Consider the following 15,760-nt stretch of genomic DNA (forward strand, 5'->3'; position numbering starts at 1 on the left):
ATACCTGCTATACACCTCTCTCTTTTTCTTAACCATATCACCAATATCACTTGAAAACCAAGGTTCCCTATGCCTGTTAACTTTGCCTTTACTCCTGGCAGGAACATGCAAACTCTGCACTCTCAAAATTTCGCCTTTGAAGGCCTTGCAGTTACTGAACACATCCTTGCCAGAAAACAACTTATCCCAATCCACTCTTCCTAGATCCTTTCTCATTTCCATAAAATTGGCCCTTCTCCAATTTAATACCTCAACTCGAGGACCAAACCTATCCTTTTCCATAATTAACTTGAAACTAATGACATTATGGTCACTGGACCCAAAACGTTCGCCTACACATACTTCTGTCACCTGACCTGTCTGGTTCCCTAATAGGAGATTAAGTTCTCTCGTAGGTACCTCTATATATTGATTTAGAAAACTTTCCTGAACACATTTGACAAACTCCAAGCCATCTAGCCCTTTCACAGTGTGGGAGTCCCAATCAATATGTGGAAAATTAAAATCCCCTACTATTACAACTTTCTACTTCTTACATCGGTCTATCTCTCTACAATTCTCTCTGACTATTGGATGGTCTATAAACAATCCTATTAATGCGGTCACACCTTTCCTGTTCCTCAGCTCCACCCATATGGCCTCTGTAGACAAGCCCTCCAGGCTGTCATGTCTACGCACAGCTGTGATATTTTCCCTGACTATTAATGCCACTCCTCCCCCTTTCATCCCTCCCCCTCTATCACGTCTGAAACAACGGAACCCTGGAACATTAAGCTGCCAGTCCAGCTCCTCTTGCAACCAAGTCTCACTAATAGCAATAATGTCATAATCCCAAGTGCCAATCCATGCCCTAAACTCATCTGCCTCATCTACAATACTCCTTCCATTGAAATAGATGCACCTGAGAACATTTCTATCACATACACACCTTTGATTTCTGTCTATACATGCAGTCCTCATATGACCTTTATCCTCCTCCGCTTCACTATCTGCTCTAACACTCTGGCTCCCCCCCCCCCCCCGCACCCCCGCAAACCTAGTTTAAACCCCCCGGAGAAGCACTAGAAAACCTACCCGCAAGGATGTTAGTCCCCTTCCAGTTCAGGTGGAAACCGTCCGGTCGGAACAGGTCCCACCTTCCCTGGAACAAAGCCTAATTGGCCAGTAACATGAAGCCCTCCCTCCTGCACCATCTCCTTAGCCACATAGTTAGCTGCATTATCTTCCTATTTCTGGCCTCACTAGCTCATGGCATAGGTAGCAATCCTGAGATTGCAACCCTGGAGGTCCTGTCCTTCAACTTTGCACCTAACTCCCTAAACTCTCTTTGCAGGACCTCCTCCGCTTTCCTACCCATGTCATCGGTCCTTACATGGACCATGACATCTGGCTGCTCACTCTCCCTCCTAAGAATACCGAGAACTCGATCCGAGATATTGCAGACCTGGCACCAGGGAGGCAATAGGCCATAAGATTCTTAATCTCTCCCACAGAACCTCTTATCTGTCCCCCTAACTATTGAATCTCCTATCACTACTGCTCTCCTTTTTTCCCTCCTTCCTTTCTGAGCTGAGGGTCCAGTCTCGGTGCCAGAGTCACGACCATTACAACTTGTCCTTGGTAGGTCGTCCCCCGCCAACAGTCACCCAGCTACCTGCCTCCTGACTATCTCCCTGAAACTCCCGTCTATTTCTGCCTCTGCCTTACGAATGATCCGAAGTTCATCCAGCTCCAGTTCCAGTTCCCTAACTCGATTTGTCAAGACTGCAGCTGGTTGCACCTTTTACAGGTGTAGACATCAGGGACAATTGTGCTGTCCCTGACTTCCCATATTCTGCATGCGGAGCAGTTGACTGCCCTAAATGCTGTCTCCATTAACTACTCCTAAATTAATTAAAGGAACTTACCCGGCCTTACCTCACTGGGAGCAAGCTCGTCCTCAGCCTCTGCTCACCGAAGCCTCTTGAGCCAAAGACTCAAAGCTCCACTCCTACCCTGAGCCACTCACACACTGGCCACTCCTTGCTGGCCAGTGATAAGAATTCAAAAGGAAAATAATATGTATGGCTATCTATTTGATGATAACTGGCTCCAGACAAAACTTTTCATCATTTTCCTTTCCAACTTCTCAAAATTAAACTGTTATACATTTCTTAAAGAATGGTACAATGATACAGCAAAGAAATTTTGTATGAAATTGTCAGGTTAATGTATTCAAATTGAAGATACTTGTACACTCTTTAAGTACAGCTGGAATAGAAGAGTGACAGTGTTAAACAATATGAAATAAATGCAACCAGCTCCAGCCTAGATATTCACCAGCTTACCACAGCAAACAACTTACATTCAAGATATCACGTATATGAATGTGTTATTCTCTGACAGCTATTAACTTGGTTAAAGCAGAGTCCATGGACATATTGCTGAAATTGGGGCCTTCTCTAGATTTTTTTTTAAATCAGTGCTTAAGTACTGATGTAAGTAAATTTCTTTTCAGCAATTCATATTGAGGCTAGAATAATATTCTTGAAATATCCAGCCATTATTCCCCATATTGAAAACAAAGGCCAAATGGCCTCCTTCTAGGTCAAAATAAAATGTAAAAATTATATTAAATATTAAGCTATTTTCTAATTAAAGGCAGAAAAATATTTAACTAATATTGCATAGCACAAGGTGTGGTACAATAGACTGTTTTAAAATGGGCCTCAGCTTAGTTGTTGCTCTTGCTCCAGAAACTATTTGCAGGTAAAAGATACGAAGGAATTGAAAAGAGCGTACAAAATTATAGAACAGTGAGCTAGCAGAGTCAATATAAAGTTTATGATAATACATTTTCAGAAGGAGAACCAAGAATTAGTTTATACTGAAAGTTTAATGGATTGGTGTTGAAGGTTGTCAATGAACAGAGATCTGAAGCTTCAAATATAGAATTCCCAACATCACAAGTAACAGGCAGATGAAGCAATTAAAGTAAGGCCATAAGCTGTTTGTCTTCTATAAACCAGGTGAGTAAATCAATCTCTGCTAATTAAAAACATTTGATATAAAATCTACATTCAGAATTGGTGACAGCAAAAGCTGACCAACATCATTTGGAGAAAAAATGCTAAACTTTTCCAGTCCATATGTGACTTCATATCAGAAACAATGGGTTTTGACTTAGTTACATCAATATAATTAGGTACCACAGAAGCTTCAAGATATGAGCCTCCATATCTCCCTCTGCACTGGATTTTTGACTTCCCTATCAGGAGACCACAGTCACAGCGGATCAACAATAATAGCTCTCCCTTGACAATCACCAAGGCCAATCATCAAACCCAATGCTCCATCTCAACACTCATAACTGTGTGGCTCGGCATAGTTCAAATGCCATCTATAAACTTGGTGATGACATGACTGGTACTGGCAGAATCTCAGAAGGTGACAAGGAGGTGTACAGGGGTGAGATTTATTGAATGGTTGAGTGGTGTTGCAACAACAATCTTGTGCTTAATGTGAGCAACACCAAAGAATTGATTGTGGACTTCAGCAGCAGGAAATCAAGAGAACATGCACCAGTCCTTATTGACGGGTCAGTAGTGGAAAGAGTGAGCAGCTTCAAGTTCCTAGGTGTCAACATCTCAGATGATCTATCCTTGGCCCAACAAATTGATACAAACACAAAAAGGTATATGAGCAGCTCTACTTCATTAGGAGATGGAAGAGATTGTGTATGTCACAAAAGACTCTTGCAAATTTCTACAGATGTTTGCCATCACAGACTGGTATGGAGGTTCTAATATGCAAGATTGCAAGAGGCTGCAAACTCAGCCACTTCCACCTTAGGCACAAATTTCTCCCCTATCAAAGACATATTTAAGAGGAAGTGCTTCAAGAATGCAGCATCCATCATTAAAGACCTTCAACATCTAGGACATGCCCTCTTCATGTTACTACCAGTTGGGAAGTAGTACAGGATCATGAAGACCCCCTATTAATCTTTTAGAAACAGCTTCTTTCTCTCTGCTATCAGATGTCCAATACTGAATTACTGATATCCACATCTCATAACAGAGTAAAATATATTTGCCATTATAGGTGGAGGCTCACATTGATGTGGCTCTGCCAACTTGTTTAATGATTTGCTATTGGCCCCTGCACTTTAAACTGTGACAATATTGTAACTAAATGCCTATTCAGAGACTCAGCTCACTTAAATCCAAAACAAATTAATAGCCTTTCAAAAATATCAGTGGATTAATGGCCTTTCTTTAGATGTCAATATAGTTGGAGAATATGTATAGTTTGTGTCTCCTTACTTAAAGAAGTGATTTTCCACCACTGAAGGCACTCCAGAAGATTGACTAAGCAACCTGTAAATAGTAACTGCACACAGAAATTGGAATGCCCCAACTTCACAGTTTAACAAAGCCAATTGAAATAATGATTAGGTCACAATATGATAAATCACTTCCAGGTGTGTGGATGTTCCACACACTGATGAGTGAGATTGAGTTGCAGGCTGTAAATTTGAAGCAAAGGATTCGGCAACTTAAATATAAAGCATACAAAATAATTTCTTTTGTTTACATTCCTTATGTTCTACTACCAGTTTCTCATCATTTTATCTTCAAGTAATCCACCTGATTTCATCAGTCAAATTCAACAAACCTGTTATTCTGCATGAAAACAGACCACTGACTGACAGATATTACGTTAAAAAGAATTAAAAGACCTAACATTGTTAAAAGCACACATCAAGTAGATATATTAAATGTACAGTTGCAGACTGGAGTGTGCTATAGTAGAGCCATTTTGCAATGAAAACACTAGTACTCACCTGGGTGCACCTCCTGTGGCCCTCGCACCAAGTTAGAATCTCATCATTCTGCAAAACAAAATCAATTCATCAATTTTCTAATACTCTCCTGAAAAATTAATAATGCAATCTGATGAAACAGCTAGAATTTTTAAAAAATATTCAATACTATTAAAAATTTTATTCTGTGCCACAAATGCACTCCTAGTTATGATTACATATGTGCAAATACTGCAATACACCTTGGAACTTTTTAATAGAGTGAAAAGCACCACACTGTTTGATCATAAAAAACTTTATGAAATCTTCCCTGACAAATCTGTTGGAACTCTTTGAGAATATAACAGAGAAGGATAAACAAAGCAGTGGGTCAGTGGGTGCTGTTTACTTGAATTTCCAGAAGGCCTTAGACAAGGTTACCACACATAAGGCTGCTAAACAAGAGCCCATGATATGATAGCATGGACATAAGATTAGCCTACAGGGAATGTATGGGCCTTAAACACAAGGGACTCTGGACTGATGAAGGCTCTTAGCCCAAAAAATCAACTCTTTATTCCTCTCCATCGATGCTGCTGGGCCTGATGAGTTCCTGCAGCATTTTGTGTTATAAAAGGGGGCCTTTACTGATTGGCTACCAGTGACTAGATGTTCCACAGGGATCAGTGTTGGATCCACTAATTTTCATGTTATACGTTAATGATCTGGAGAATGGAATTCATGGCTTTGTAGCCAAATTTATTGATGATACACGATAGGTGGAGGGGCAGGTAATGTTGAGGAAGCCAGAGATCTGCAGAAAAATTTGAATAGTTTAATAGAATGGGCAAAAAAATCAGATGAAACACAGAAAATGAAAGTGTATGGTCATGCACTTTGGTAGAAGGAATGAAGGCATAAGCTATTTTCTAAACATTGAGCGAATTCAGCTAAAGGATTGGGAGTTCTAGTGCAGGATTCCCCAGTGATTAACTTGTAGGTTGAGTTGATAGTATGGAAGGCAAATGCAATGTTACCATTGCTTTCAAGGTGACTAGAATATAAAAACAAGATGTAATGCTGAGACTTTATAGAGTATTGGTCAGACCACCTGATGAGTATGATGTGCAGTTTTGAGGGCTACATCTAAGAAAGGATGTGCTTGCATTGGAAAGAGTCCAATGGAGGTTTACAAGAATGATCTTGGGAATAAAAGGTTTAATGTTTGAGGAGCGTTTGATAGATTCGGACTTATGCCCACTGAAGCCTAGAAGAAAGGGGGAATGGGAGGAATCCTATAAAATATTGAAAAGCCTAGATAGAGTGCATATAGAAAGGATGTTTCTAATAGTGGGAGAGTCTAGGACCAGAGGACACAACCTCAGAATACATGGTCATCCTTTTAGAAGAGATCAGGAGGAATTTCTTTAGTGAGAGGGTGGTAAATCTGTGCAAGTTATTGCCACACATGGCAGTGGAGGTCAAGTCATTGGAGGTTGATAGGTTCTTGATTAGTAAGGACATCAAATGTTACTGGGTGAAAGCAGGAGATTAGGGTTGAGAGGGAAAATAAATCAGTCATGATTGAATGGTGGAGCAGGCTTGATGGGCCAAATGAGCTAATTCTGTTTTTATGAGTTAGAGGTTTAAGTTTGTGGTGGAGCATGTGATTCCTAATCTAACCAAGAAAGTCAACTGCATTTAGATTGTGATTTTCTTGTTTCCAAATCAGAAACTCTATCCTTATGAAACCATCATTACACTTCACTGGATGTAAAGTAACTTGAGTCTATTAGAAACTACATAACATCTCCAAGTAATATCATCAGATTTTATTTGTATTGATATTTAAATATCCTGTTACTTCACACAAGGTTGTGTGCTTAGCCCCTTGCTTCACTTCTGATTATGTGGATAAGCACAGCTCCAGTGCCACATTGAAGTTTGCTGATGACACCACTGTTGTAGGCCAAATCAAAGCTGGAGACAAATCAGCATATAGGAAGGAGATTGAAAACCTTGCTCAGTCTGGTGCCACAACAATCTCTTACTTAATGTCAGCAAGACCAGAGAACTGATTATTGACTTCAGGAGGAGGAAACCAGAGGTTCATGAGCCAGTCCTGATTGGAGGATCAGAGGCGGAGAGAGTCAGAAACTTTAAATTCCTTGGTGTTATCATTTCAGAGGACTTGATTTGGGCACAATACCCAAGTGCATTTATGAAGAAAGCATGGTAAACTCTGACAAACTTTGAAAGATGTGTGGTGGAGAGTACCACAGCCTGGTATGGAAACACCAACACCATTGAACAGAAAGTCCTACAAAAAATAGGTAAAGTTCTTGCCACCATTAAGCACATCTACATGGATTGTTGTCGCAGGAAAGCAGCATCCATCATCAGGGTCACGCACCACACAGGCCATGATCTCTTCTCACTGCTGCCATCAGGAGGAAAGTATAGGATCTCAGGACTGACACCACCAGGTTCAGGAACAGTTGTTACTCCCAATCCATCAAACTCTTGAACCAAAGGGGTAATTTCACTGAATTTTACTTGTTCCATTACTGAAATGCTCCCATAACCTATGTACTCACTATCAAGGACTCTGCATCTCATGTTTTCAATATTAATTGCTTAGTCATTATTTATTTATTTATTTATTTATTTATTGATTGTATTTTCACAGTTTATTGTCTTCTGCACAATGGTTGTACACCTAGGAGTGCAGTCTTACATTAATTCGATTATGGTTATTGGCTTTATTGAGTAAAGCTGCAAGAAAATGAATCACAGAGTTGTACATCATGACATATATGTACTTAAACATACTTTAAACTTTGAGTTGAAGCTAATAATGAGCTCAAAATATGCTATTCATAACTGATGCAGAGATCTTTGATTACTATGGTAACTTGAGATTAGAAGCATGGTGACATAAATGAAAACAATGCAGAGTAGATTCCAGTTAATTGGGCCATTGTGGCAGCCATATATTTGAGACAACTCTTCAATAACAAAAACTAATCCAGAAAACACCTGGGATTTCCTTTGTTTATTTGGGACACCATGTCGCTTAATTGGGACAGGATACTGTTGCCAAATAGTTGTATGAACTTGTGTGACCGTTAGATACTACTGTACTTAGAGCAAACAGTTTTTAAATCACGTCAATTTCGTATGGTATTCAAAAAGCAGCGACTGATAGTTGGCAAGACGTAATTCAAGATCATTCAGAACTGTTTTGCTCACTACGGGTTCAAACATCCAGGTTTGGTAATATCAAAAGTGTCTGGAAGTGAAAATGGAACAATTCGACTACTTCAACAAGTTAGAAACAATTAAGAATTTCAAGGTATCAACAAACAGCTTGAATGTTGCAATGAAAATGAAAAATTGGAAGATGAAATCGTCAAAGTATAGCATGAAGCCAGTTCATTATCTACATTAGGTGTCTGTGCTGATTTTGTTCATTTACAGTCAACCAAAAGAACCTAGCAGAATATACTGGGTGAATTCCTCTGTCGATAACAATTAGGAACTAATACACAGTTTTACAGTGCTGTAAAAGTATTGAATAAAAACACAAAATGCTGGCAGAACTCAGCAGGCCAGACAGCATCTATGGGAGGAGGTAGTGACAACGTTTCGGGCCTGATGAAGGGATTCACTCGTGTTGCCTGTAAAAGTATTGGTAGTGTTCTAATTTCTCATTTAAATACATCATTTGTTACTCAGTTGAACAGGAGTTTGTATTTTTATATCGTTTTAACTATTTCCATGAAACTTCGGCTAACTGGGGCAGCTATTTAATCAGGCCAATATGTAGGGATCCCAATAGGCCTTAATTAACCAGAATCCACTGTATGTAACATTAGGTTAGCACAAGAATTGAAAGATGGCAACCTGCAATCCACCTCTCAGATGATTTTCCAAATGCAAACAATTACTACATCTACTGTAATACTATAATTCTACTATTCTGGTAACAGAATTTGTTTGCATTTTGCTGGTGATATACTTTATGTTAAAGGAGCAAAATGCAAAATCTTCAAAATACATGGCTGTAATGTATTAAGTATCACATGCAAGACTGAAGAGCTGAGGACTACAGAAGCTTTCAGACCACAGAGCATTGGATGTAGTCCTTAGCCGTGAAGGAGGAATGTATTTCAATGCCCAGAGATGAACAATAGTTGTGAAATAAGTCCCTCAGTCAGAGCATTGACAGTTTTTCTCCTGTGGTTAATCCTTTTCATCTGATAATCAAGGCAAGCCCACCAATGTACTACTGATGTATTCACTTTAAACATTGATTGCTTGAAGTACTGGTACCACTTAGTAAGTTAGTATTTTGCATATGTGACACAGCTTTAAGGTGACCAGGCTTTAAAAAAGTATGATTATTCAGGTATAGGCTATTAAAGGCCATGCATTGATGTTATTAAGATGATGAAGCCAATTTCCCAACAAATCACCCAATTTCTAGTCATAGCAGGGTGGCCAGTTTGGGAATAAGGTGAGGAGCTATTCCTAGTGCTCTTCAGCATCTGCAATCAACTCTAGAATGTTGTCTTTAAATGACTGCATATACTGATTACATTTGATGTTTTTCATTCTTCAGTGACAGAGAATTAAGATAGCTTGTTATGCTCATTGGACAATCCTCATCTGACTCTTTGCTGTGCACACTCAAAGAGCTGATAATCATTGATTTTGATTCATGGAGAATACTCTATAAGGACACTGGGAACGCCACCTGCTCCTCAAGATAGAAAAAAATGAATTTGTAATTCTGATGAAATTGTGGCAGATTGCAGGAATAAAATATGAGGCAGTTCTCGCACCCCCATCCAGGTAGAATAATATGCTGATAATTCAGTTTGTTAGGATTTTACAAGACACCACTGTCATTACCAAAGAAAAACAAATTTAAACTATTGGTGGAAACAGGGTAAATTGCAAGAAAATTGGCTTTATCATCTTGACCACATCAATGTGTACGATACCAATAATTCTGAATGATCATTTGTTTTAGTCAGCCTAAAGTTATGTCTTAAATAAAACATATAAACTTATGTTGAGCATGGAGAGTTAGATTTAAGCACAGGCAACAGGAGTAAAAGTACCTGATTGATGTTAGAAAGTTAGGGAATGAATATTGATGAAGAATTACTGCTATAAATAAACAACACATGCATTCCTGAAAACGGCCATCCTTGTGGAAAAAAACATATTGATCCTTCCAGAGTAGATAGTGCAGTGGGATTTGAAAACGGGGATGAGAGAATAGATTTGTATCATTGAAACTAAAAATTTAAAGAGAAAACATAACTTCATTGCAGAAATATTTTACGCCAATTTTTATCAAATTCATATTAATTCTTACTTCTAAGTACTGTAATTTTTCTGTAGAGCATAACTCCTATATTAATTGAACATGAGCAATTACAGAAACAAAAACACAAACATTTCCTTGAGGAAAAGATCAAAAAGTTAGTCTTCAAAGACACAGTTTAATAATCAGTCATATTGTAGGTCATCAAACACCCACTTATACTATTCTTATTTTCTTCTCACATTCCCACCAACTTCCCCCAGATTCTACCACAATACTTGAGGCAATTTACAGTGGCCAATTAACTGACTAATGTGGATACAAGACCATAAGAAACAGAAGCAGAATTTGGCCATTAGTTCTGTTGAGTCTGCTCCACCATTCCATCATGGCTCATTTAATATTCCTTTCAACCCCACTTTCCCACCTTTTCTGTGCATTGTTTGATGCCCTTGTTAATTAAGAACCTATCAGCCTCTGCTTCAAATATACCCAATGACTTGGCCTTCACAGCTTCCTGTAGCAATGAATTCTACAAATTCACCACCTCCAGATTCTGGCTAAAGAATTTTCCTCCTTACCTCTGTTCTAAAGGGATATGCCTCTATTCTGAAGCTGTGCCCTCTAGTCCTAAACTCGCCCAATATAGGAAACATCCTCTCCATATCAATGTTCAATAGGTTTGAATGAGATCCTCCCTCTTTCTTCTAAACTCCAGTGAATACAGGTTAGAGCCATCAAACACTCTGCATATGTTAAACCTTTCATTTCTGGGTTCATTGCTGGGAACCTCCTCTGGATCCTCTCCAATGCCAGTGTTCACAATACTCCAAGTGTGCTCTGACCAATACCTTATAAAGCCTCAGCATGACATCTTTCCTTATTCTAGACCTTTCAAAATGAATGCTAACATTGCATTTGCCTTCCTTACCGCCAATTCAACATGCAAGTTAACCTTTAGGGAATCCTGCACAAGGACGCCTAAGTCCCTTTGCACCTCTGATTTCTGATTTGTTACTCCATTTAGAAAATAGTCTATGCATTTAATCCTTCTACTAAAGTGCACTACCACATATTTGCCTACACTGTGTTCCACTTTCCACTTCTTTGCCCATTTTCCCAATCTTCTGAGAGTCCTTCTGCAGACTCTCTGCTTCCTCAACACTAGCTGCCCCAGTATTTATCTTGGTCACAAAACCATCATCAATTTTGTTGGCTGTCATTGACATATAACGTGAAAAGCTGTGGTCCCAGCATCAACTATCATTAAACAGCGGCAGCCAACCAGGAAAAGCCTACTTTATTTGCAATAAAGTGCTTCTCCCTATAGATGCTGCCTGGCCTGCTGTGTTCCATCAGCATTTTGTTTGTGTTGTTGTTTATTTGCAATATTTGCCTTCTAACAACCAGTCAATCTTCTAACTATTCCTGTAATATCATGGGCTCTTGTATCCAGCCTCATAGATGGGATCTTTGGGATCTGGAGAAGAAATCGGAGAACCCCAAAGAATCTCATAATCAGATAGAGAATGTACAAACTCCAAACGCAGCATCAGGTGTCCAGCAGAAGCTGCAAGACACTGTGCTACACCCAAATACTGCTGGACTTGGTCACTTACTTATACCCTGTTATAATGATTGCATGCTCTGTCATTACAGATCATAAGACCATCAAATATAGGAGCAGAATTATGCCATTTGGCCCATTGAGACTGCTCTACCATTTCATCATGGCTGATCCAATTTTCCTCTCAGTCCCAATCTCCTACCTGCTCCCCCTATCCTTTCATTCCCTAACTAATCAAGAATCTATCAACCCCTTACCTTAAATATACATAAATACTTGGCCACTAGCCAAATCTTTAACAGATTCACCACTCTCTGGCTAAAGAAATTCCTCCTCATCCCTGTTCTAGAAGGACAACCCTCTATTCTGAGACTGTGTCCTCTGGTGGTCTTAGACTCTCCCAACATAGGAAACATCCTCTCTACATCCATTCTATCAAGGCCTTTTACATTTGTTAAGTTTCAATGAGGTCACCCCTCATTCTTCTGAATTCTACTAAACAGAGGCCAAGACCCATCAGACACACTTCATACGACAGGCCATTCAATCCTGGAGTCATTTTCATGAATCTCCTTTGAATCCTCTGCAGTTTCAGCACATACTTTCTAAGATAAGGAGCCCAAAACTGCTCATAATACTCCAAGTGAGACCTCACCAGTGCTTTATAAAATTTCAACATTTCATCCTTGCTTTTGTATTTTAGTCCTCTTGAAATGAATGCTAACATTGCATTTGCCTTCCTCATCACACTCAAATTAACCTTTAGCAAATCCTGCACAAGGAATCCCAAGCCCCTATGTGCCTCAGTTTTTTTAAATTTTCTCTCCATTTAGAAAATAGTCAATCCTTTAATTTCTTCTACCAAAGTGACCCGTCATTTCAAAGAGATCTTCTGAACAAAGTTCAAAGTAAATTTATTATTGAAGTATGTATATGTCACATATGCAACCCAGAGATTCATTTTCCTGTGGGCATACTCAGCAAATCTATAGAATAGTAACCATAACAGGATCAATAAAAGATCAACCAGAGTGCAGAAGACAACAAATTGTGCAAATGCAAATATAAATGAAAAGCAATAAGTAACAAGAACATAAAATAATGAAATAAAAAGTTCTTAAAATCATTGGTTGTGGGAACATTTCAATGATGGGGCAAATGTGTAGTTACCTCCTTAATGCACCATCAATAACTCACTCTGAGACATAAAGGCGAGCTATCGGCTTTTATTGACTGGAAGAAGGAACAAGCAGTGGTTGACCACCATACTACATCCTGGAGACTGAGAGGCCAGGCTCAGGCCTCAATCGCCTTTATACAGGGGTCTGTGGGAGGAGCCACAGGAGCAGTCAGCAGGGGGTGTGTCCAGACAGGTATATGTAGTTCACCACACTCCTTTTATTCAAGAGCCTGATGGTTGATATGTAGAAACTATTTTTGAATCTGGTGGTGTTTGTCCTGAGGCTCTTGTATCTTCTACCTGATAACAGCAGTGAGAAGAGAGCATGACCAAGTTGGTGGGCATCTCTGATGATGGATGCTGCTTTCCTATCAGTGTTTCATGTAGAAGTATTAAATGTTTGCGAGAGGTTTACCAGGATGTATTGGGCTGAATCCACTAAATTTTGTAGGACTTTACCTTCAAATGCAATGGTATATCCATTCCAGGCCATGATGCAGCCACGGCCTGGTATGAAGACTAGATAGAAGCATTTAAGCTGTTCTATTGCTGACATAGGACATTTAATTCTAAGCAAATTTTCTTCCCTTCCTACCTCATTTTGCTATTTGCAAACTATGTTCTGATATTCGGATTCAACGTATCTCAATCTCAACACTGTTTGGTTAACTGCCATCTCTCCACGTTTTCCTTATCTCAAAATTATTATTTTGTAAATCACAATCCTCACCCATGTTTCAGTTACATTACATACACTAACTTGTATTGTGAAGTGCACTGGATTCCAATGCTACTGTGACAGAGACTTAGAAATGAGCAGATTTCCTCCGTTTTTCCCCGTGGGCTATGCTTTCCCTTGTCCCTACCCCGAACCTCTGACCACCTAGACAAACCACACACTGTCAATCCTATGTTTAGCCAACTCACAGAATTGGAAGACTGGAGATCAATAAATCTCATGATATGCCTGATCATGTTATCACTTGATATTTATATATGTATTTCACCCCTGTAGTTCAGCAAATTGCAAGGAATGAGGACTTCAAATACTATTTTACATACTAACATAAGTTTTCCTGTACTCTAGTATAAAAATCTATGATTTTGTGTGCTTTTGGTTTTAAAACATATGTGCTAAATGGCCCATGATTTATTTCAAATGAAATATAAAAGGCAGCCAATATTCTACCAAAATGTTTTTTTTTACTTAAAGTTACATTTAAAATGTAAGAAGATTGGTCTAATTACAGTTTCTAACTACTGTGGGAAAAAGTAAAATTTAACAGAATTCTATGCACCACTAACTGCTTTAATCACAGGAAATACTCCAAAGGATTAAATAATTCCCACTGTCACTGCACCAGCTTTAAATTCTAAAGCTCCAAAAGAAGTAATGATATGGGATACGAAATTGTTGCTTCATCTAATAATGAAATCATAAATATCTAAAGAAAGCTTCTGCTAGAAAGTACAGGAATCAATTTAAATTGAACAGGGGAAGCTTTTCAAGTGCCATAATTAACACATTGCACCTTTACAATAGCAGAGGTCGAATTTCTCCATCTGCCCTCTCTTCCTCAGCTAATTTTGACATTATCTTATCAAGAATCAAACTGCAATCGCTGAAGGGGCTCAGACTCCATCAATTAAAGGAGAGAGATCTAATACACATTGCCACCGGGCTTGCAAACTGTGCCCAACCCAAGTTAACCTTTTCAGTAACAGAAGAAATTCTGCAGAATAATATACTCAAAATGTTGGAGGAACTCAGCAAATCTGGCAACATCTATAGAGAAGAATAAAGAGTGGATATTTTGGGCCTAGACCCTTCATACAGTTCTGATAAAGGGTCTCAGCTCGAAACATCGACCCTTTATACCCCTCCAAAGATGCTGACTGACCTGCTGAGTTCCTCCAGCATTTTGTATGTTACTTAATGTTTTCAGGATAAGGATCACAGAGGACGCATGTGAAAAACTACTTAGGATTCAACAAACTGCGTTTATTTTTATTAACAAAATTAGATTTCAGGCAGTAGGAATAAAATTTAATGCGACTTAGCAACTCAAGGGCAGCGTACGTTATGAAACAACAGCACTTAGAGAAACATTGCTTATTGTCTATTGTCTAGAAACACAAAATACTCTGCAGATGCTGGGGTTGTGCATGTAGCTCTCAGAGAAACAAGGACAACGCTTGACTTCCTCCTGGGAAATGAGGCTAGGGAAGTTGCGGAAGTGGAAGTGGGGGAGCGCTTGCAAATAAGTTATAAAAGTTTTAAAATAAGTTATGGAAAATGATAGCTCGGCTCCACAGATAAATCCTAAAGCAATTTTGATGACAGTAGACAGGGACTTCCAAAGATTAGTGGGAGGGTTGTTGGCAGATAAATGGACATCTAGTAAGTGGTAAGCTTTTAAAGCTGACATAGGGAGAGGTCAGTGCCTGCATGTAGCTGTTGGAGTGAACAGCAAGGCTGCCAACATTAGGGAACCCTGACTGATGAAGATATGGTCAGGTTAAAGAAGGAGGCAAATATCAGGTAAAGGCAGCTGGGATTAAGCAAATCCCTGAGGAGTACAAGGGATGTAGGAGTATACTTAAAAAGGAAATCAAGAGCTCAAGAAGGAGATATGAGATATCCTTGGCAGCTAAGATAAAGGAGAATCATAAGAGATTCTATAAGTATGTTACAAACAAAAGAGAAAATGTTCCCAAAAAAAATCAGAATGATAATTCACATATGGAACCACAGGAGATGAGTAAGGTTTTAAATGCACAGTAGGTCATGGAAGAGAACAGTTAAAACCATGAAACCTATTAATATAATTTCAGTCATATGGACTGCACTGGGTGTGCCAGCACTGCTACAATGCCCTTTGAGAGGGTAAA

At 39.1% G+C, this 15,760-nt stretch overlaps 1 protein-coding gene across 1 annotated transcript in view; it reads right to left on the reverse strand.

The window, feature by feature from the left end:
- The window catches only part of LOC132403376 (anosmin-1-like), a 133,797-nt gene that overhangs the window by 96,270 nt on the left and 21,767 nt on the right, over positions 1 to 15,760 (reverse strand). The window contains exon 2 of the mRNA XM_059986794.1: positions 4,826 to 4,873. Within this exon, the coding sequence (XP_059842777.1) occupies positions 4,826 to 4,873 (48 nt within the window). The remainder of the gene's footprint in view (positions 1 to 4,825; positions 4,874 to 15,760) is intronic.

This window comes from Hypanus sabinus, chromosome 2, assembly GCF_030144855.1.
Source record: "Hypanus sabinus isolate sHypSab1 chromosome 2, sHypSab1.hap1, whole genome shotgun sequence".
Classification (NCBI taxonomy): domain Eukaryota; kingdom Metazoa; phylum Chordata; class Chondrichthyes; order Myliobatiformes; family Dasyatidae; genus Hypanus; species Hypanus sabinus.